This window comes from Pistacia vera, unplaced genomic scaffold, assembly GCF_008641045.1.
Source record: "Pistacia vera cultivar Batoury unplaced genomic scaffold, PisVer_v2 Contig525, whole genome shotgun sequence".
In the NCBI taxonomy this organism is placed as follows: domain Eukaryota; kingdom Viridiplantae; phylum Streptophyta; class Magnoliopsida; order Sapindales; family Anacardiaceae; genus Pistacia; species Pistacia vera.
In genome coordinates, this window is record NW_022196363.1 from 723,324 (window position 1) to 737,236 (window position 13,913).

At 31.9% G+C, this 13,913-nt stretch overlaps 1 protein-coding gene across 1 annotated transcript; it reads left to right on the plus strand.

Annotated features, from left to right (window-relative positions):
• Window positions 1-1,483: 1,483 nt before the first annotated feature.
• On the plus strand, window positions 1,484-6,668 carry LOC116107002. Its single transcript, XM_031393318.1, has 3 exons — window positions 1,484-1,881; window positions 4,860-5,085; window positions 6,050-6,668. Exons 1-3 carry the CDS (start codon window positions 1,645-1,647, stop codon window positions 6,439-6,441), a joined length of 855 nt encoding a protein of 284 aa, XP_031249178.1. The 5' UTR covers window positions 1,484-1,644; the 3' UTR covers window positions 6,442-6,668.
• The last annotated feature ends 7,245 nt before the right edge of the window (window positions 6,669-13,913 follow it).

The following is a 13,913-nucleotide window of genomic DNA, read 5'->3' on the forward strand; positions in this document are numbered from 1 at the left end:
TGATTGACTCATGATAATTGATAATCCAATCAAAATGGAGCGTGTTGACCATCCTAATCCCCACCACATTATCATGATCAACATCATTAAACCCCACTACACTAAACCTTATCTCCTTATTCCAACCCTACAACAAATTTAATTAAATTACATGTGATTAATAATCAGAAATTGATTAAAGAGAAAATAAGAAATTAACCTTCTATTACGTGAAAGACGTTCAAGTAAAGTTTAAAATGCTAAATAAAATATTAGTAATATTAAATATACAAAGTTGGAATTTCTACTAATGTGTTTAGTAATGTGTCGACAACCTATATCAATTGTAGAATTTTGTAAAGTGACATTACATTTTTTATTTAATAATTAATACGATGATAATACATAATCGTTACATTATTCAGGATTCAAAATTAGGATACTAACAACCACCATTAGGTGGTCCTGCGGTCAACTAGGACTCTTGGGTATATTACTCAAGAGATCATGAGTTTAATCTAACCGTGTTGCTAATAGGGGTGGTCATTGAGGATTCTAACTTCATTTACTTTGCATTACTCATAAAATATGACTAATAAGATTTGATAATTAGGCTGAAAACTAATTGTTGACATGGGAATATGTGACATTATTCTTATTCCTATTGTATTTTCGATATTATTCTATATCCTTTATAGTGGAGATTACATTATTATTATAATATTTTGTATCTTTACATAGTTATCATACATTTGTATAAATAGGTTGTGTACACTCAATACAATTCACAACAACTTAATACGATACAATTGAATTTGTTTAAAGATATTTCTCTTGCATACTCTAACCATTCAGTTGTCTCTCTTGCCCTCTCAAAGATATCTATCGGTTATACTCCGCTTTCTTCAAATTGCCTCTCTTACTCTCTCTCAATTCTAACATGGTATCAAAGCTCTTCTCTCAATTCTGACACTAACTTCTAGCCAATCAAAAATTAAAATTTACCGAAATAACACATTACAAAAATCCCACCCCAATAATATTAAGTTACAACAGTGACACTATAAAAAATATCTTTGAAAAGCAAAATTTTCCACTGGTTTAATAAAAAAGTTGTAACAGCTCAACAATAATGTCTAGGCTGGCATCGACTCAGCACCCAACTAAATTAGTAATTTTAACTTGGCTTAAATCTCCTACTAAAAGTTTTTTAGGTTTCTCCATAATTGTCCAAAAATCCAACAAATATCTACTAACAAATTATTTTAAAATTTTGGGTTTATTTCATATTTTCTTCTGTAAGATCTTTTAGTATTAAACTCATTAATTTCATTCCGAAAGTATTTAAAAAACCTTTATAATTATCAAAATCACTCTTAAAAATATCAAAAACCCCCATACAAAATTATGAAAACCTTATGATAAGGGTGTTTTTAATACTAAATGATCTTACTGGGAGAAAATGAAAAAAACCCTTAAAATTTTATTTATATATACATTATTCATAAACCATATTCTCTTGTCGAGCTCTTTTGCTTCATTTCCAAACCCCAAAATCTTCATGTTGTTTTCCTTTCTCTTGCTCTATTCAGTTCTTGCTTATTGTCTCGCTTTCTGCGATCGGCACATGTCCATATATCTTTCTTGAAATTAAAGAAGAAGAAGATGAAGAGCAAGATGGGGAAACTTCATGAAGATAATAGGAATATTAGGGCTCTTGGAAAGAATTATGATAACTACATGGAGTTGCAGGATAACCTTGAAGAGAAGATTTCTGTGTTTTACGTTCAAGATATCGATGAGGCTTGTCGTGCTGGTGACGGTGGTGATGATTTTGGATCCGAAAATGGTGATTTAGAGGAGAAAATTATCTACTGGGAAACTCAAGAGGCCTTGCTTCAGGTTTGTGTTTGTTTATTTTTCTCGAATTTTTGAGGTTTAACAAAAAGATATTAATAATAATTTTTACTTGTTTAATTCTTTTTTAAGAACTCGATACGGTAAAATTTATCTCCATCAGTCTATCTTCAATAACAACTTCTTTTGTTGCATATTATTATTATTGTTTTTCTAAAAAATGATCACCATATCACATGGGAAATGAAAGGGCTATATCAATAATTTAATTACTTTATCATGTTCTGTATTTTAATTATTGCTAACTAATTTGATTTAAGGGTGCCGCATCATACTCGATTGTGATTTTTCATATATTAAAATTATCATTTTAATTATTAAAATTTGAGGAGCTCTATTATGTAATTGTTTAAACTGCTTCCCATAGGAAACAAAAATTTTGAATTATTTCATAAATCTTTGGAAGAGATTTAAATCAAATGTTTTGCCTCTTTATTAGTTCTGCATATTCAATTTTGAATTGGGTATATTCTTGATCGTTATTTGCTAGTTCTGGTATATACTCTAAGATAAATGCACCAATTAAATAACATTTTTCATTTTTCAAAAAGAGAAATTATAGTTAGTACTTAGTGGTGTCATAGGACCCAAAAATTGATGTCTTGTCTCTAGTATTTTTTAGCATGTTTAAAAGCCAAAATTACAAGGATGCGTGTATAGTTGAAGTGAGATATTTTATGTAAAAGAAAGTAGCAATTTGTATCAAATTTATGGTCCATATTCATTTGGGCAAAATCTCATTTCGGCATATTCTTTCGATTCTGCCACGCGTGAGGCCTTAAAACGACAGTTGAGGTCTCAAAAGGACAGTTCACATATCCATTTATAGCCTCTCAAATGAAGATATTTGAGATTATTAAATTGTCCTGAAATTTAGAAATCCCAATAATTAGATGATAAAATTTAAAAATTATTTCATATTTAAGGAATGATAAATATAATTCAATCAATAATTAAATCTTAGTACAGAGGAGTTAATGTATTAATCCCTCAAGTTTTAGAAATAAAAAAGTTCCATTAATGTTATTACACTCTTAAAACTAGTTTCAAGAGATTTTTGTTACCCAATGAGAAACTAGAAAGATTACTATTCCTTAACCTTAATAATATTAACTTAATTTTCTTTCTACAGTTAATACTCTATAGTAATAGAGATATTTTGTTATTTCATAAACATCCTACATCCTACAACTGTGTTATGTAAGGGATTATTGCTTTTTTTTTGGTAAGTGTAAAGGATTATTATTATTAACTCTACCTTTGCGTTTAGTTTAGAGAATATTGTATTACTGAGAATATTATATTAAATATTTTTGGTTAGATTGGAATAAATTGGTAGGTATGTTATATTGATATGTTTTGTTTGGAGGAATAAATTAGTGGGTATGTTATATTGATATGTTTTGTTGGGAGGAATAAATTGGTGAGTATGTTATATAGCTTAATGAATTGCTTTTCTATTATTATTATTATTATTTAGATTATTTATTAACCCCTTATATTTGAGAATTTAGCTAAAGCACCCTCATAATAAAAGTTTAAAAATTAATAAAAAGACCCTGCCACTCGAGCCATTGCCAGTAGCCGGCCACCACCGCCAATCGGTCATGCGCCCTTCTGACAATGGCAATGGTGGTCAAATCCAGGCACCAGTCTTAAGTAATTGTTTTTAAGTTCAAAGGTATTTATATCCTTAAAATTTTGTATTTAAAGATAAAAAAATCCATGAATATTTTTGTAAATTGTTTTCAAAACAAGGGCATTATTGTCTAATTTTTTTTATAGTTAAGGGTAAAATTGTAGCAAAATTAAGGGGTGCGTTTGGTTCAGTATTTCTACCCATATTCCCAATCCTATTCCCCAAATATTGTTTGGCACATTATTCCAGAAATATTAGTGAATTTTTTTAATTACTTGTAGACCCCTTAAGTTTATTAATTTCACTAAATACCCCCAGAAAAAAGTTTAAAAATTAGCAAAAACACCCCCACCCACCCATACTTGCCAGATTCTGGCAACCACCGTCGGTGGTAGCTGGAATCTATCACAACCGCTTAAACCAAGCCTAAAACTGATCATTTATTTACCGATCTAGCCTTTTCCAGCCAGATCCACAATGGATCTGGCCGGAAAATGCTAGAAAGGGCCGTCGTTGATGGTCAACGATGGCCAAAACTTGGCCATCGTTGACCGAAAACGATGGCCATATCTTTGGCCGTCGCTGATGGCCAAAGATAGACCTTTGCGACTGTCGACGATGACATTTGGGCATAGATCTGGCCGGAAAAGGCCATAGCGATGCGTTACGACATAGATCTGTGTCGTAACGAAATTTTTCGTCCAGATTCTGGCGGTGGTGGTCGGAATCTGGCACTGCGGGGTGGTGGGGGTATTTTGTCATTTTACATATTTGGGTGTTTAATTAAATTAGCAAACCTTGGGTTTTTTTTTTTTTTAAATAAAATTTTAAATTTTACCTCGTAATACTCTCTTATCCAACTACCAAAAATTATTCCCAAAATCCAATCCAAAATAATGAACCAAACACACCCAAGATTACCTAGTAATCTTAAAATACCTAAGAAAATAATGGTATTCAGATTATCGCCTATATGATCAACATTAATTACTATTGGTTTTAGAAAATTATCGGAATCTTATATTATTTGACAATCAAACATGGTAATCTAAGTAAATATAAAATGACATTACTTCAGTAATGGGGAATAATCTCTAACCAAACGCCTCGTGAAAAGTATCATGGATTATTTACTAGGATTTTGGACCACATTGCCTAAAGAAATAAAAGCAAATCAAACTTAATAATTTCGATTTTAGGTTAGGGAAGTCAGTACTGAACTTGTTTCATTTTAATTTTATTCAGTGAAAATTTTCATCTAAATAGAAATAAGAACATGAAAAACTCATCAAAGAAATGCATTAATGTTTGTAAAATTTCCCAGGAAATTCTGGAGCGCAATAGCTTAACAGGTCAAAAGCTGCGACAAGAGGTTATGAGAATCGTTGAGCTTTCAAGAGAAAGAGAGTTTTGCCGCTGCTCGAAGCCAAGCTCTAATGGCGGGTGCACTCACTGTTTGAGAAGATTAGTAGTGAATTTGCTTCGTGATAAGGGATTCAATGCCTCTCTCTGTACATCCCAGTGGAAACGCACCAAAAAGTATCCTGGAGGTAACATATTTTTGCCACCCTCCGTAACTTCATGCATAAACATTTGCTTGCATTAAAACAAAAGTTATTTGATGTCAATATAAAATTTAGACCTAAGTTCTCGGCTTTTCGCTAACACGAGTTAACTTTGACATGCAATATTTTATTTTATTTCTTAATATGTTTTTAGTAATAAATGATAATTATTTTGCATGTGAAAGTTAAGATTTATAAGGATTTAAAAAAATTCAAGTTGTCCCCAGAAGAGACTAATTCCACACAAAATATTTTCTCTTAGTTATTTTCTAATGTAGAGCATTTGTAAAGAACTTATAAAACTTTTAGACCAACTTTAGAAAGGTTTATGACGATTTTTATAATGTTAAATGAGGTTTATGATGAAGTTTAAAACGAGTATTTATATTCATCTTAATTTTCATAAATTTAACTCTGGAATGCAACATTTTATCTTCTTTTTTATTTATCATAAAAGATAAAAAATTTGAATGTGAGAGTTAAGATACTTGATTTAATAATAAACTAGGTCGTACCCAGTAGAAACAATTTCTACATAAAATATTTTCTCTTATTTTCTGATTTAGATGAATTTTAACGAACTTAATTAATAAAACTTTAGACCAATTTCAGAAAGGTTTATGATGATTTTTATCATGTTAAACGAGGTTTATGATGAAATTTAAAACAGTTAGAATTGGTTTATATTCACCTTAATTTCATAAATTTAACTAGAATATAGGTAGACATCACTTTTCCAAAATTATTCGTTAGGAAAACATCCGTAAAATATTGACGATGATCATAAATTTATCTCTACAACAAAAAACTAAACAACTAGAATTTGTATGTATTTTAATCAAATCTTTGGAGAAGTCAATCACATTGTTTCTATATTAATTTTGGCTAGCTTTTAGATGATTTAATTTTCTTGAATCTTAGTTTGCTTTGCCTCTGTCAAATTTTCCAGGGAGACATGAGTACATTGAAATATTAACAATCGCCTCCGGACGCACGAAGCAACTGCCATTAGTAGTCGAATTGGAGTTCCGAGACCAGTTTGAGATAGCTAAAGCTTGTGACGAGTACGGAAAACTCGTGGCACAATTACCAGAATTCTACATAGGAAAACCTAAGTACCTGAGCACCATTGTTCGAATTCTTTGTGAAGCTGCCAAGAAATCCTTGAAGGAGAAGAAAATCCATATGGGACCTTGGAGAAAGAGAAGTTTCATGGAAATGAAATGGTCATACTCTTTGAAGCAGCGTTCTGTTGATGAATCATTGAACAATTTGATATCTCCGGGACTCCATGAAAATCGCTTACACTTATCAGCAGCTCCAATTGTGATTGTCACCTAATTAAATTTCTCGTTGGAGTTAGACAAGTTTTGGTCCGAAATTTTTCCTCCCTTTTGGTTTGACAGAGAGAGTTACAATAATAATAATAATAATAATAATGTATGATAATGTATATAAAAATTTTAATTTGGCTCTTTTTTATAAGAGCTTGCGGCAGGTTATAAAATTATTTTGTATAAAGTTAACAGAAGGGAGTTGGGTAATTTACATAAATATGTTATTTTTTTTTTAATCTGATGCATAATATACTGTATATGTGTCTAATTTTGGCAAACACTTTTTTTTATAAATTTTGCGCTTTTTTTTTTTAATTGTAGAAATTAAAGAAAATAAAAGTAACCAGAAAATTCTATTTTTGGTTGAATTTCAACTTACCCTATATACAGAAACTTAACTAAAGGTACTTAACAGGAACTGAGCAAACTAATTCAAAAACTAACTGCTGACTCAACATTAATATACTGCATGTGAGAAGCACACATACTAGGCTCAATAACATCTTGGAACTAGTGTAAAGGCCCACGCCGTATGCGAGTAGCTTATGAAATTGGTTTTGACACCACGTTTGTTTGAATAATTGGATTTTTAATTGGTTGATATATACTATAGTGGTACATATATTCTATAGGTCAAAATTTATCTACTGAATCTCCTAATTATATTAGTTATAAATTACAAAATATGTACAATATAAATAATATCCTAAGATTGACTAAAATAATAGATTAGAAAATATTTGTCATAGTATTTAGTTTAATTATCCATTTTTATTGTGTGGAGTTGTTTTTTATTGTCAAAATGTCTAACGTATTAAAATAATGTCGTTTCATACATTGTTTTAAATAACTTATCATTTCTTTTAAGTGTGGTTAGACCATAATTGGAAGGGTCTACAATTATCAAAATCAGTGTATAATATATCAAATCAAACCCCTATCTGTCTAGTTTCCAATGATTCAAACCACTCATCAATTAGATTTTTATTAAGTAAGTTATGGCCAATTTACTACTGACTATTCAGTGGAAACCGAGGAACAAGGGAAACCGAAATGTGTATGATGATAAAACAAATGGTTTGGCAACGGGTCTGCAATTATCCAAAGTTAGCGTATAATACATCAAATTCAAGACATGTCTGTCTAGTTTCCAAATATTTAAACCTCTCATCAATTGGATATTTATTGAGCAAGGTACGACCCATTTATTATTGAATGTTCAGTGGAAACCCAAAAACAGGGGAAGCTAAAATCTGTGTGATGATAAAATGAATAGCTTGGTAGAGGGTCTATAGTAATCAAAATTTATCATATAATATATCAAATTAAAGTCATGTCTGTCTAGTTTCTAAAAACTGCTCATCAATTGGATTTTTATTGAACAAATTATGACCAATTTACTATTGAATATTCAGTGGAAATCGAGAAACAGGGGAAACCAAAATGTGTGTGATGATAAAATGAATGGTTCGGCAGTGGGTTTACATTTATCCAAATTCAGTGTATAATATATCAAATTAAATCTCTGTCTATCTAGTTTTCAAAGATTCAAACCGCTCATCAATAAGATTTTTATTGAGCAAGTTATGACCAATTTACTACTGACTGTTCAGAGGAAATTCAGAAACAGGGGAAACCGAAATGTGTGTGGTAATAAAAATTAAACATTGTTCAACATATTTTTGGAATAGGCAATAGTAATTTAAATGGTGGATTTTTTTAAAGATAATAACAATGGTTCGGCATATTACAATTGTTCCGAATAATACAAATTGATCGGCATATTACAATGGTTTAGCAATTTTTGAATAGGCAATAGAAATATGTATGATGATAAAATGAATAGTTCGACAGCTGGTCTATAATTATCCAAATTTAGCATATAATATATCAAATTAAAGACATGTCTGTCTAGTTTCCAAATATTCAAACCCCTCATCAATTAGATATTTATTGAGCAAAGTATGGTCCATTTATTACTAACTATTCAGTGGAAACTGAGAAACAGGAGAAGCCAAAATGTATATGATGATAAAATGCACGGTTTTCCAAGGAGTCTACAGTTATCCAAATTCATCATATAATCTATCAAAACAAATCCTTGTTTGTCTAGTTTCCAAAGATTCAAGCTGCTCATCAATTAGGTTTTTATTAAGCAAGTTATGACCAATTTACTACTGATTGTTCAGTGGAAACCGAGAAAAAGGGGAAACTGAAATGTGTATGATGATAAAATGAATGGTTTGACAGTGGGTCTCCAGTTATCCAAATTTAGCATATAATATATTAAATTAAAGCCCTGTCTGTTTAGTTTCCAAAGGCTCAAACCGCTTATGAATTAGATTTTTATTGAAGAAGTTATGGTCAATTTACTACTGACTATTTAGTGGAAACCAAAAAATAGGGGAAACCAAAATGTGTTTGATGATAAAATGAATGGTTTGGCAGTGGGCCTACAGTAATCCAAAGTTAGCATATAATGTATCAAACAAAAGACCTTTCTGTCTAGTTTCCAAATATTCAAACATCTCATCAATTGGATATTTATTGAGCAAGGTATGACCCATTTATTATTGACTCTTTAGTGGAAACCAAGAAATAGGGGAAACTAAAATGTGTGTGATGATAAAATGAATGGTTTGGTAGCAGGTGTACACTTATCCAAATTCATCATATAATATATAACTTAAAGCCTTGTCTGTCTAGTTTCCAAATATTCAAACTGCTCATCAGTTGGATTTTTATTGAACATGTTATGGCCAATTTACTACTAACTGTTTAATGGAAATCGAAAAATAGGAGAAACCGAAATGTATATGATGATAAAATGAATAGTTTGGAAGTGGGTATACAATTATCTAAATTTAGCATATAATATATCAAATTAGGGCCCTGTCTGTCTAGTTTACAAAGATTTAAACAGCTCATCAATTAGATTTTTATTGAGCAAGTTATGAAAAATTTACTATTGACTATTTAATGGAAACCGAGAAACAAGAGAAATCGAAATGTGTGTGATAATAAATATTAAACATTGTTTAACATATTTTTTGAAAAGACAATAATACATTAAATGGTGGATTTTTAAAAGATAATAACAATGGCTTGACATATTACAATGGTTCTGAATAATACAAATTGATCGACATATTACAATGGTTCGACAATTTTTTGAATAGGCAATATAAATGTGTGTGATGATAAAATGAATAGTTCGAAAGCAGGTCTACAATTATCCAAATTTAGCTTACAATATATCAAATTAAAGACCTTTCTGTTTAGTTTCCAAATATTTAAATCCCTCATCAATTAGATATTTATTGAGCAAGGTATGATCCATTTATTATTGATTGTTTAGTAGAAACTGAGAAATAGGGGAAATCAAAACGTGTGATGATAAAATGAATGTTTTGGTAGGGGGTCTACAGTTATCCAAATTCATCATATAATATATCAAATTAAGGCCCTATATGTCTAGTTTCCAAATATTCAAACCACTCACCAATTGGAGGTTTATTGAGTAAGTTATGACTAATTTACTGATTGTTAAGTGCAAACCGAGAAACAGGGGAAACCAAAATGTGTGTGGTGATAAAATGAACGGTTCAGCAGTGGGTCTAAAGTTATTCAAATTCAGCGTATAATAAACCAAATTAAAGCCTCTTGTCTATCTAGTTTCTAAAGATTCAAACTGTTCAGTAATTGGATTTTTATTGAGCCAGTTATGACCAATTTTCTACTGATTATTTATTTGAAACCGAGAAACATGGGAAACCGAGATGTGAGTGATAATAAAAACTAAACATTGCTCAACATATTTTTGGAATATGCAATAGTAATTTAAATGTGGATTTTTTTTTTTAAAATAATAACAATGGTTCGGCATAATACAATGGTTTTGAATAATACAAATTGATCGGCATATTACAATGGTTCAACAATTTTTTGAATAGGCAATAGAACTGTGTGTGATGATAAAATGAATGGCTCGGTAGCAAGTCAACAGTTATCCAAATTTAGCGTATAATATATCAAATTAAAGAACTATCTGTCTAGTTTTCAAATATTCAAACTGCTCATGAATTGGATATTTATTGAGCAAGGTATGACCCATTTATTACTGATTGTTTAGTGGAAACTGAGACAGGGGAAATCAAAATGTGTGTGATGATAAAATGAATGGTCCGGAAGGGGGTCTACCATTATCCAAATTCATCTTATAATATTTCAAATTAAAGCCCTGTCTATCTAGTTTCTAAAGATTCAAATCGCTCATCAATTAGAGTTTTATTGAGCAAGTTATGGCCAATTTACTACTGACTGTTCAGTGAAAATCGAGAAGTAGGGGAAACTAAATTTTGTGTGATGATTAAATGAATGGTTTGGCAGCGGTTATATAGTTATTCAAATTTAGCGTATGATATATCAAATTAAAGCCCCGTTTGTCTAGTTTCCAAAGATTCAAACCGCTCTTCAATTGGATTTTTATTGAGCAAGTTATGACCAATTTACTACTGATTATTCAGTAAAAATCGAGAAATAGTGGAAACCGAAATGTGTGTGATAATAAAAATTAAACATTGTTCAACATATTTTTGGAATAGGCTATAGTAATTTAAATGTGGATTTTTTAAAGATAATAACAATGGTTTGGCATATTACAATGGTTCCAAATAAAACAAATTGATCGGCATATCACAATGGTTTAGGAATTTTTTGAATAGGTAATAGAAATGTGTGTAATGGTAAAATGAATGGTTCGGTCAAGGGTCTACAGTTATCAAATTTTTAAAGATAATAACAGTGGTTTGACATATTACAATGGTTCCGAATAATACAAATTGATCGGCATATTACAATGGTTAAGCAATTTTTTGAATAGGCAATTGAATTGTGTATGATGATAAAATAAATGGTTCGGCAGCGGGTTTACAGTTATCCAAATTTAGCGCATAATATATCAAATTAAAGACTCATCTGAATAGTTTCTAAATATTCAAACCTCTTATCAATTCAATATTTATTGAGCAGGGTATGACCCATTTAGTACTGACTATTCAGTAGAAACTGAGAAACTGAGGAAACCAAAATATGTGTGATGATAAAATGCATGGTTCGGAAGGGGGTCTACTATTATTGTTAGAGTCATGAAAGTGACTCTACTTTGGTGACAAAAAGACCCTATGTGTTATTGAATTGCAGTTATATTGAGACAATTAAGAGAAATTATGAATTTATGTTTAAAAATCATATTTTGAGTTTTTCTCACTAATTTGGCATGTTTGGATTGAAATTTGAGATTGTGTAAGTTGATTTTAGGATGTGATTTATTTTCTAGGGTTGATGTTGTCTCATTTATGCCATTCAGGGGTCAAATTGTCATAATCTTGGGGTTGATTTTGTCATTTTTAATATGCAGGGACCAAATGGATATTTGTCGCAATGGGTATAAACTTCCAGGTGACCATCGTGGAAAAGGGAGACAAGCACACAACAACCCAACCAAACCCTAGCCTCACCAGAATCTGGTCGGGCCGGCGACGTTTCATCTCAGGCCGGCGACCCTTCATCTTCCGCGGCGTGCTCCACCACAAGCCACCACCGTGAAACACGCGCTGCCGCGACGCTTCGCCTTCCACCATCGCGTCGTTTCGTCTCCTAGCCAGTTTTGGCCGTTTTCCGACGACGTTCCAGCTCCCCAACGGTAGATCTTCATTCCCCATAGCGGATCTAGCATTTCCAAGCTTCAGCCACCGCGAAAACCGCCGGAATCCGCGGTTTTCCCGTCGCGCCTCTTCATCTTCCAGGCCAGATCTTGCCATTTCTGGCGACTTCTCACCTCCCTAGGACCTGATCTGAACTCCCCATCACCAGAGCTTTCCATTGGTACCTTCGGATCCATTTTCGCCACCGTTTCTGGAGACCCGCGGAAAATTAACGTTTTCCAGCGAACTGCGCTGTTCGTATTCTGGGCTGTCCGTTGGTCGTTTCGGCCCTTCTTCACAAATATCGCTGTCGGTTACTCCTCTTCGCATGATCAGCTCCGTTTCCACTGTTTAGCCTCCGTCATCACCACCATGAGCGGCTAAGTTCCGCGTTGTCCGTTACGGTGTAGGCAAGATCGAGTTGACTTCACTATCTCATCAGCTCTCGACTAGGTGATGAGCCCGAATGTTGGATATTTGGTTAAGTTTTGTATTCAGATTATATTTGTTTGTCTTCAGTTTGTTTGCGATACTTTAATATTTTCTGAACTCGACGTGTTGAATTGATAATGTCCATTGAGACGTTATTGAATATAACTTTTTGCATAATTGAATGTCGGTTTGAGATTATTGAATGTTGATTAGACTTTAAATTGCTTCGGTACTGATTGCAATCAAGTTGTAGTAGCGTTTAATATTTCTACTAGGAATGCATTTATTGTGTAATTAGTTGAATGGATGATACAGGTTGATAGGTTGTACTTGTTAACGTTGTACCAACTAGTGGGGTTTAAAGGTTTAGCGTTTTTCGGTTAGTCGATGATAGTCTTTAACCAATCGATCTGTAACTAAGACGACAGGGAGGACAGGTAGATTATATCTAGATTGCTGAGAGATATTTTTATTGATTTGCCTAGCCTTGTAGGTTTAGGAAATTGAAGAGCGAGGAGAGGAATTGTGAGAGTTGGTCTTGAGTCAAACCGAACCCGTAGCGACAACGTTTTTATATTGTGTTTTAGTTAGCAATTTATTAATGCTTTTTAATTTCCTGCAAGTAATTAGTTTCTTTAGTTTAATCAATCATTCTGTCAATTTCTCTTCGTTAACTCAAATATACATTAGGTCATTAGTCTTGCTCTCTGGGGATTGCCTTGCTTACCGCTAACTACGGTATTAGGTTTAATTTGTGACCGTGACGAAGGTCTAACAAAATTTTGGCGCCGTTGTGGGGAGCAACATGCTTTTGACTTTGTGTGTATTTGGGTTTGTAAATTCTTTAGTCTAATTTTCTATATTCTTTAATTTTCATTAGGACAGTTCATTGTGTTGTTTTTATTTTGCAGGAAGATCGCAAGGGGAAACGTTGCAGTGTGTCATGTGCTTCAAGTTTTAGCGTGACCCGATTGTGATATTTTCTAATCTTTTTTTTGCTTTAGTTCTTTTTAGTTCTTGTAATCATTTGCGTGATGTTTGCATGTTTCGTTTTCATTTAATTTGCATGTTTGTTTTAGTTTTGATTTTGTTTTTATTCATAGGATTTAGTTTTTAATTTAGTAATAATTTCTTTTTGTTTGACTGTTAGTTTTAGTTTGTTTATTGTGTGTATTTTTTTTTTTTTTTTAGGGATCATATTCAGTTTTATTTTCTTTATGTGTGGTTTTTGAATTTGTTTTTAGTTCTTTTTCTTTTTTTTTCTTTTAATTTTGATGTCGTGGTGTGGTGGGAACCTTGGGTACACTTGTTGATGATGCTTGGTAGATAGTCGTATCAA

Excerpts from the sequence above, each read along its gene's own strand:
- LOC116107002 (XM_031393318.1), top strand. The coding sequence starts at position 1,645 with ATGAAGAGCAAGATGGGGAAACTTCATGAAGATAATAGGAATATTAGG. Across the intron at positions 1,882-4,859 it reads CTCAAGAGGCCTTGCTTCAG|GAAATTCTGGAGCGCAATAG; the intron begins GTTTGTGTTTGT and ends AAAATTTCCCAG. Across the intron at positions 5,086-6,049 it reads CACCAAAAAGTATCCTGGAG|GGAGACATGAGTACATTGAA; the intron begins GTAACATATTTT and ends CAAATTTTCCAG.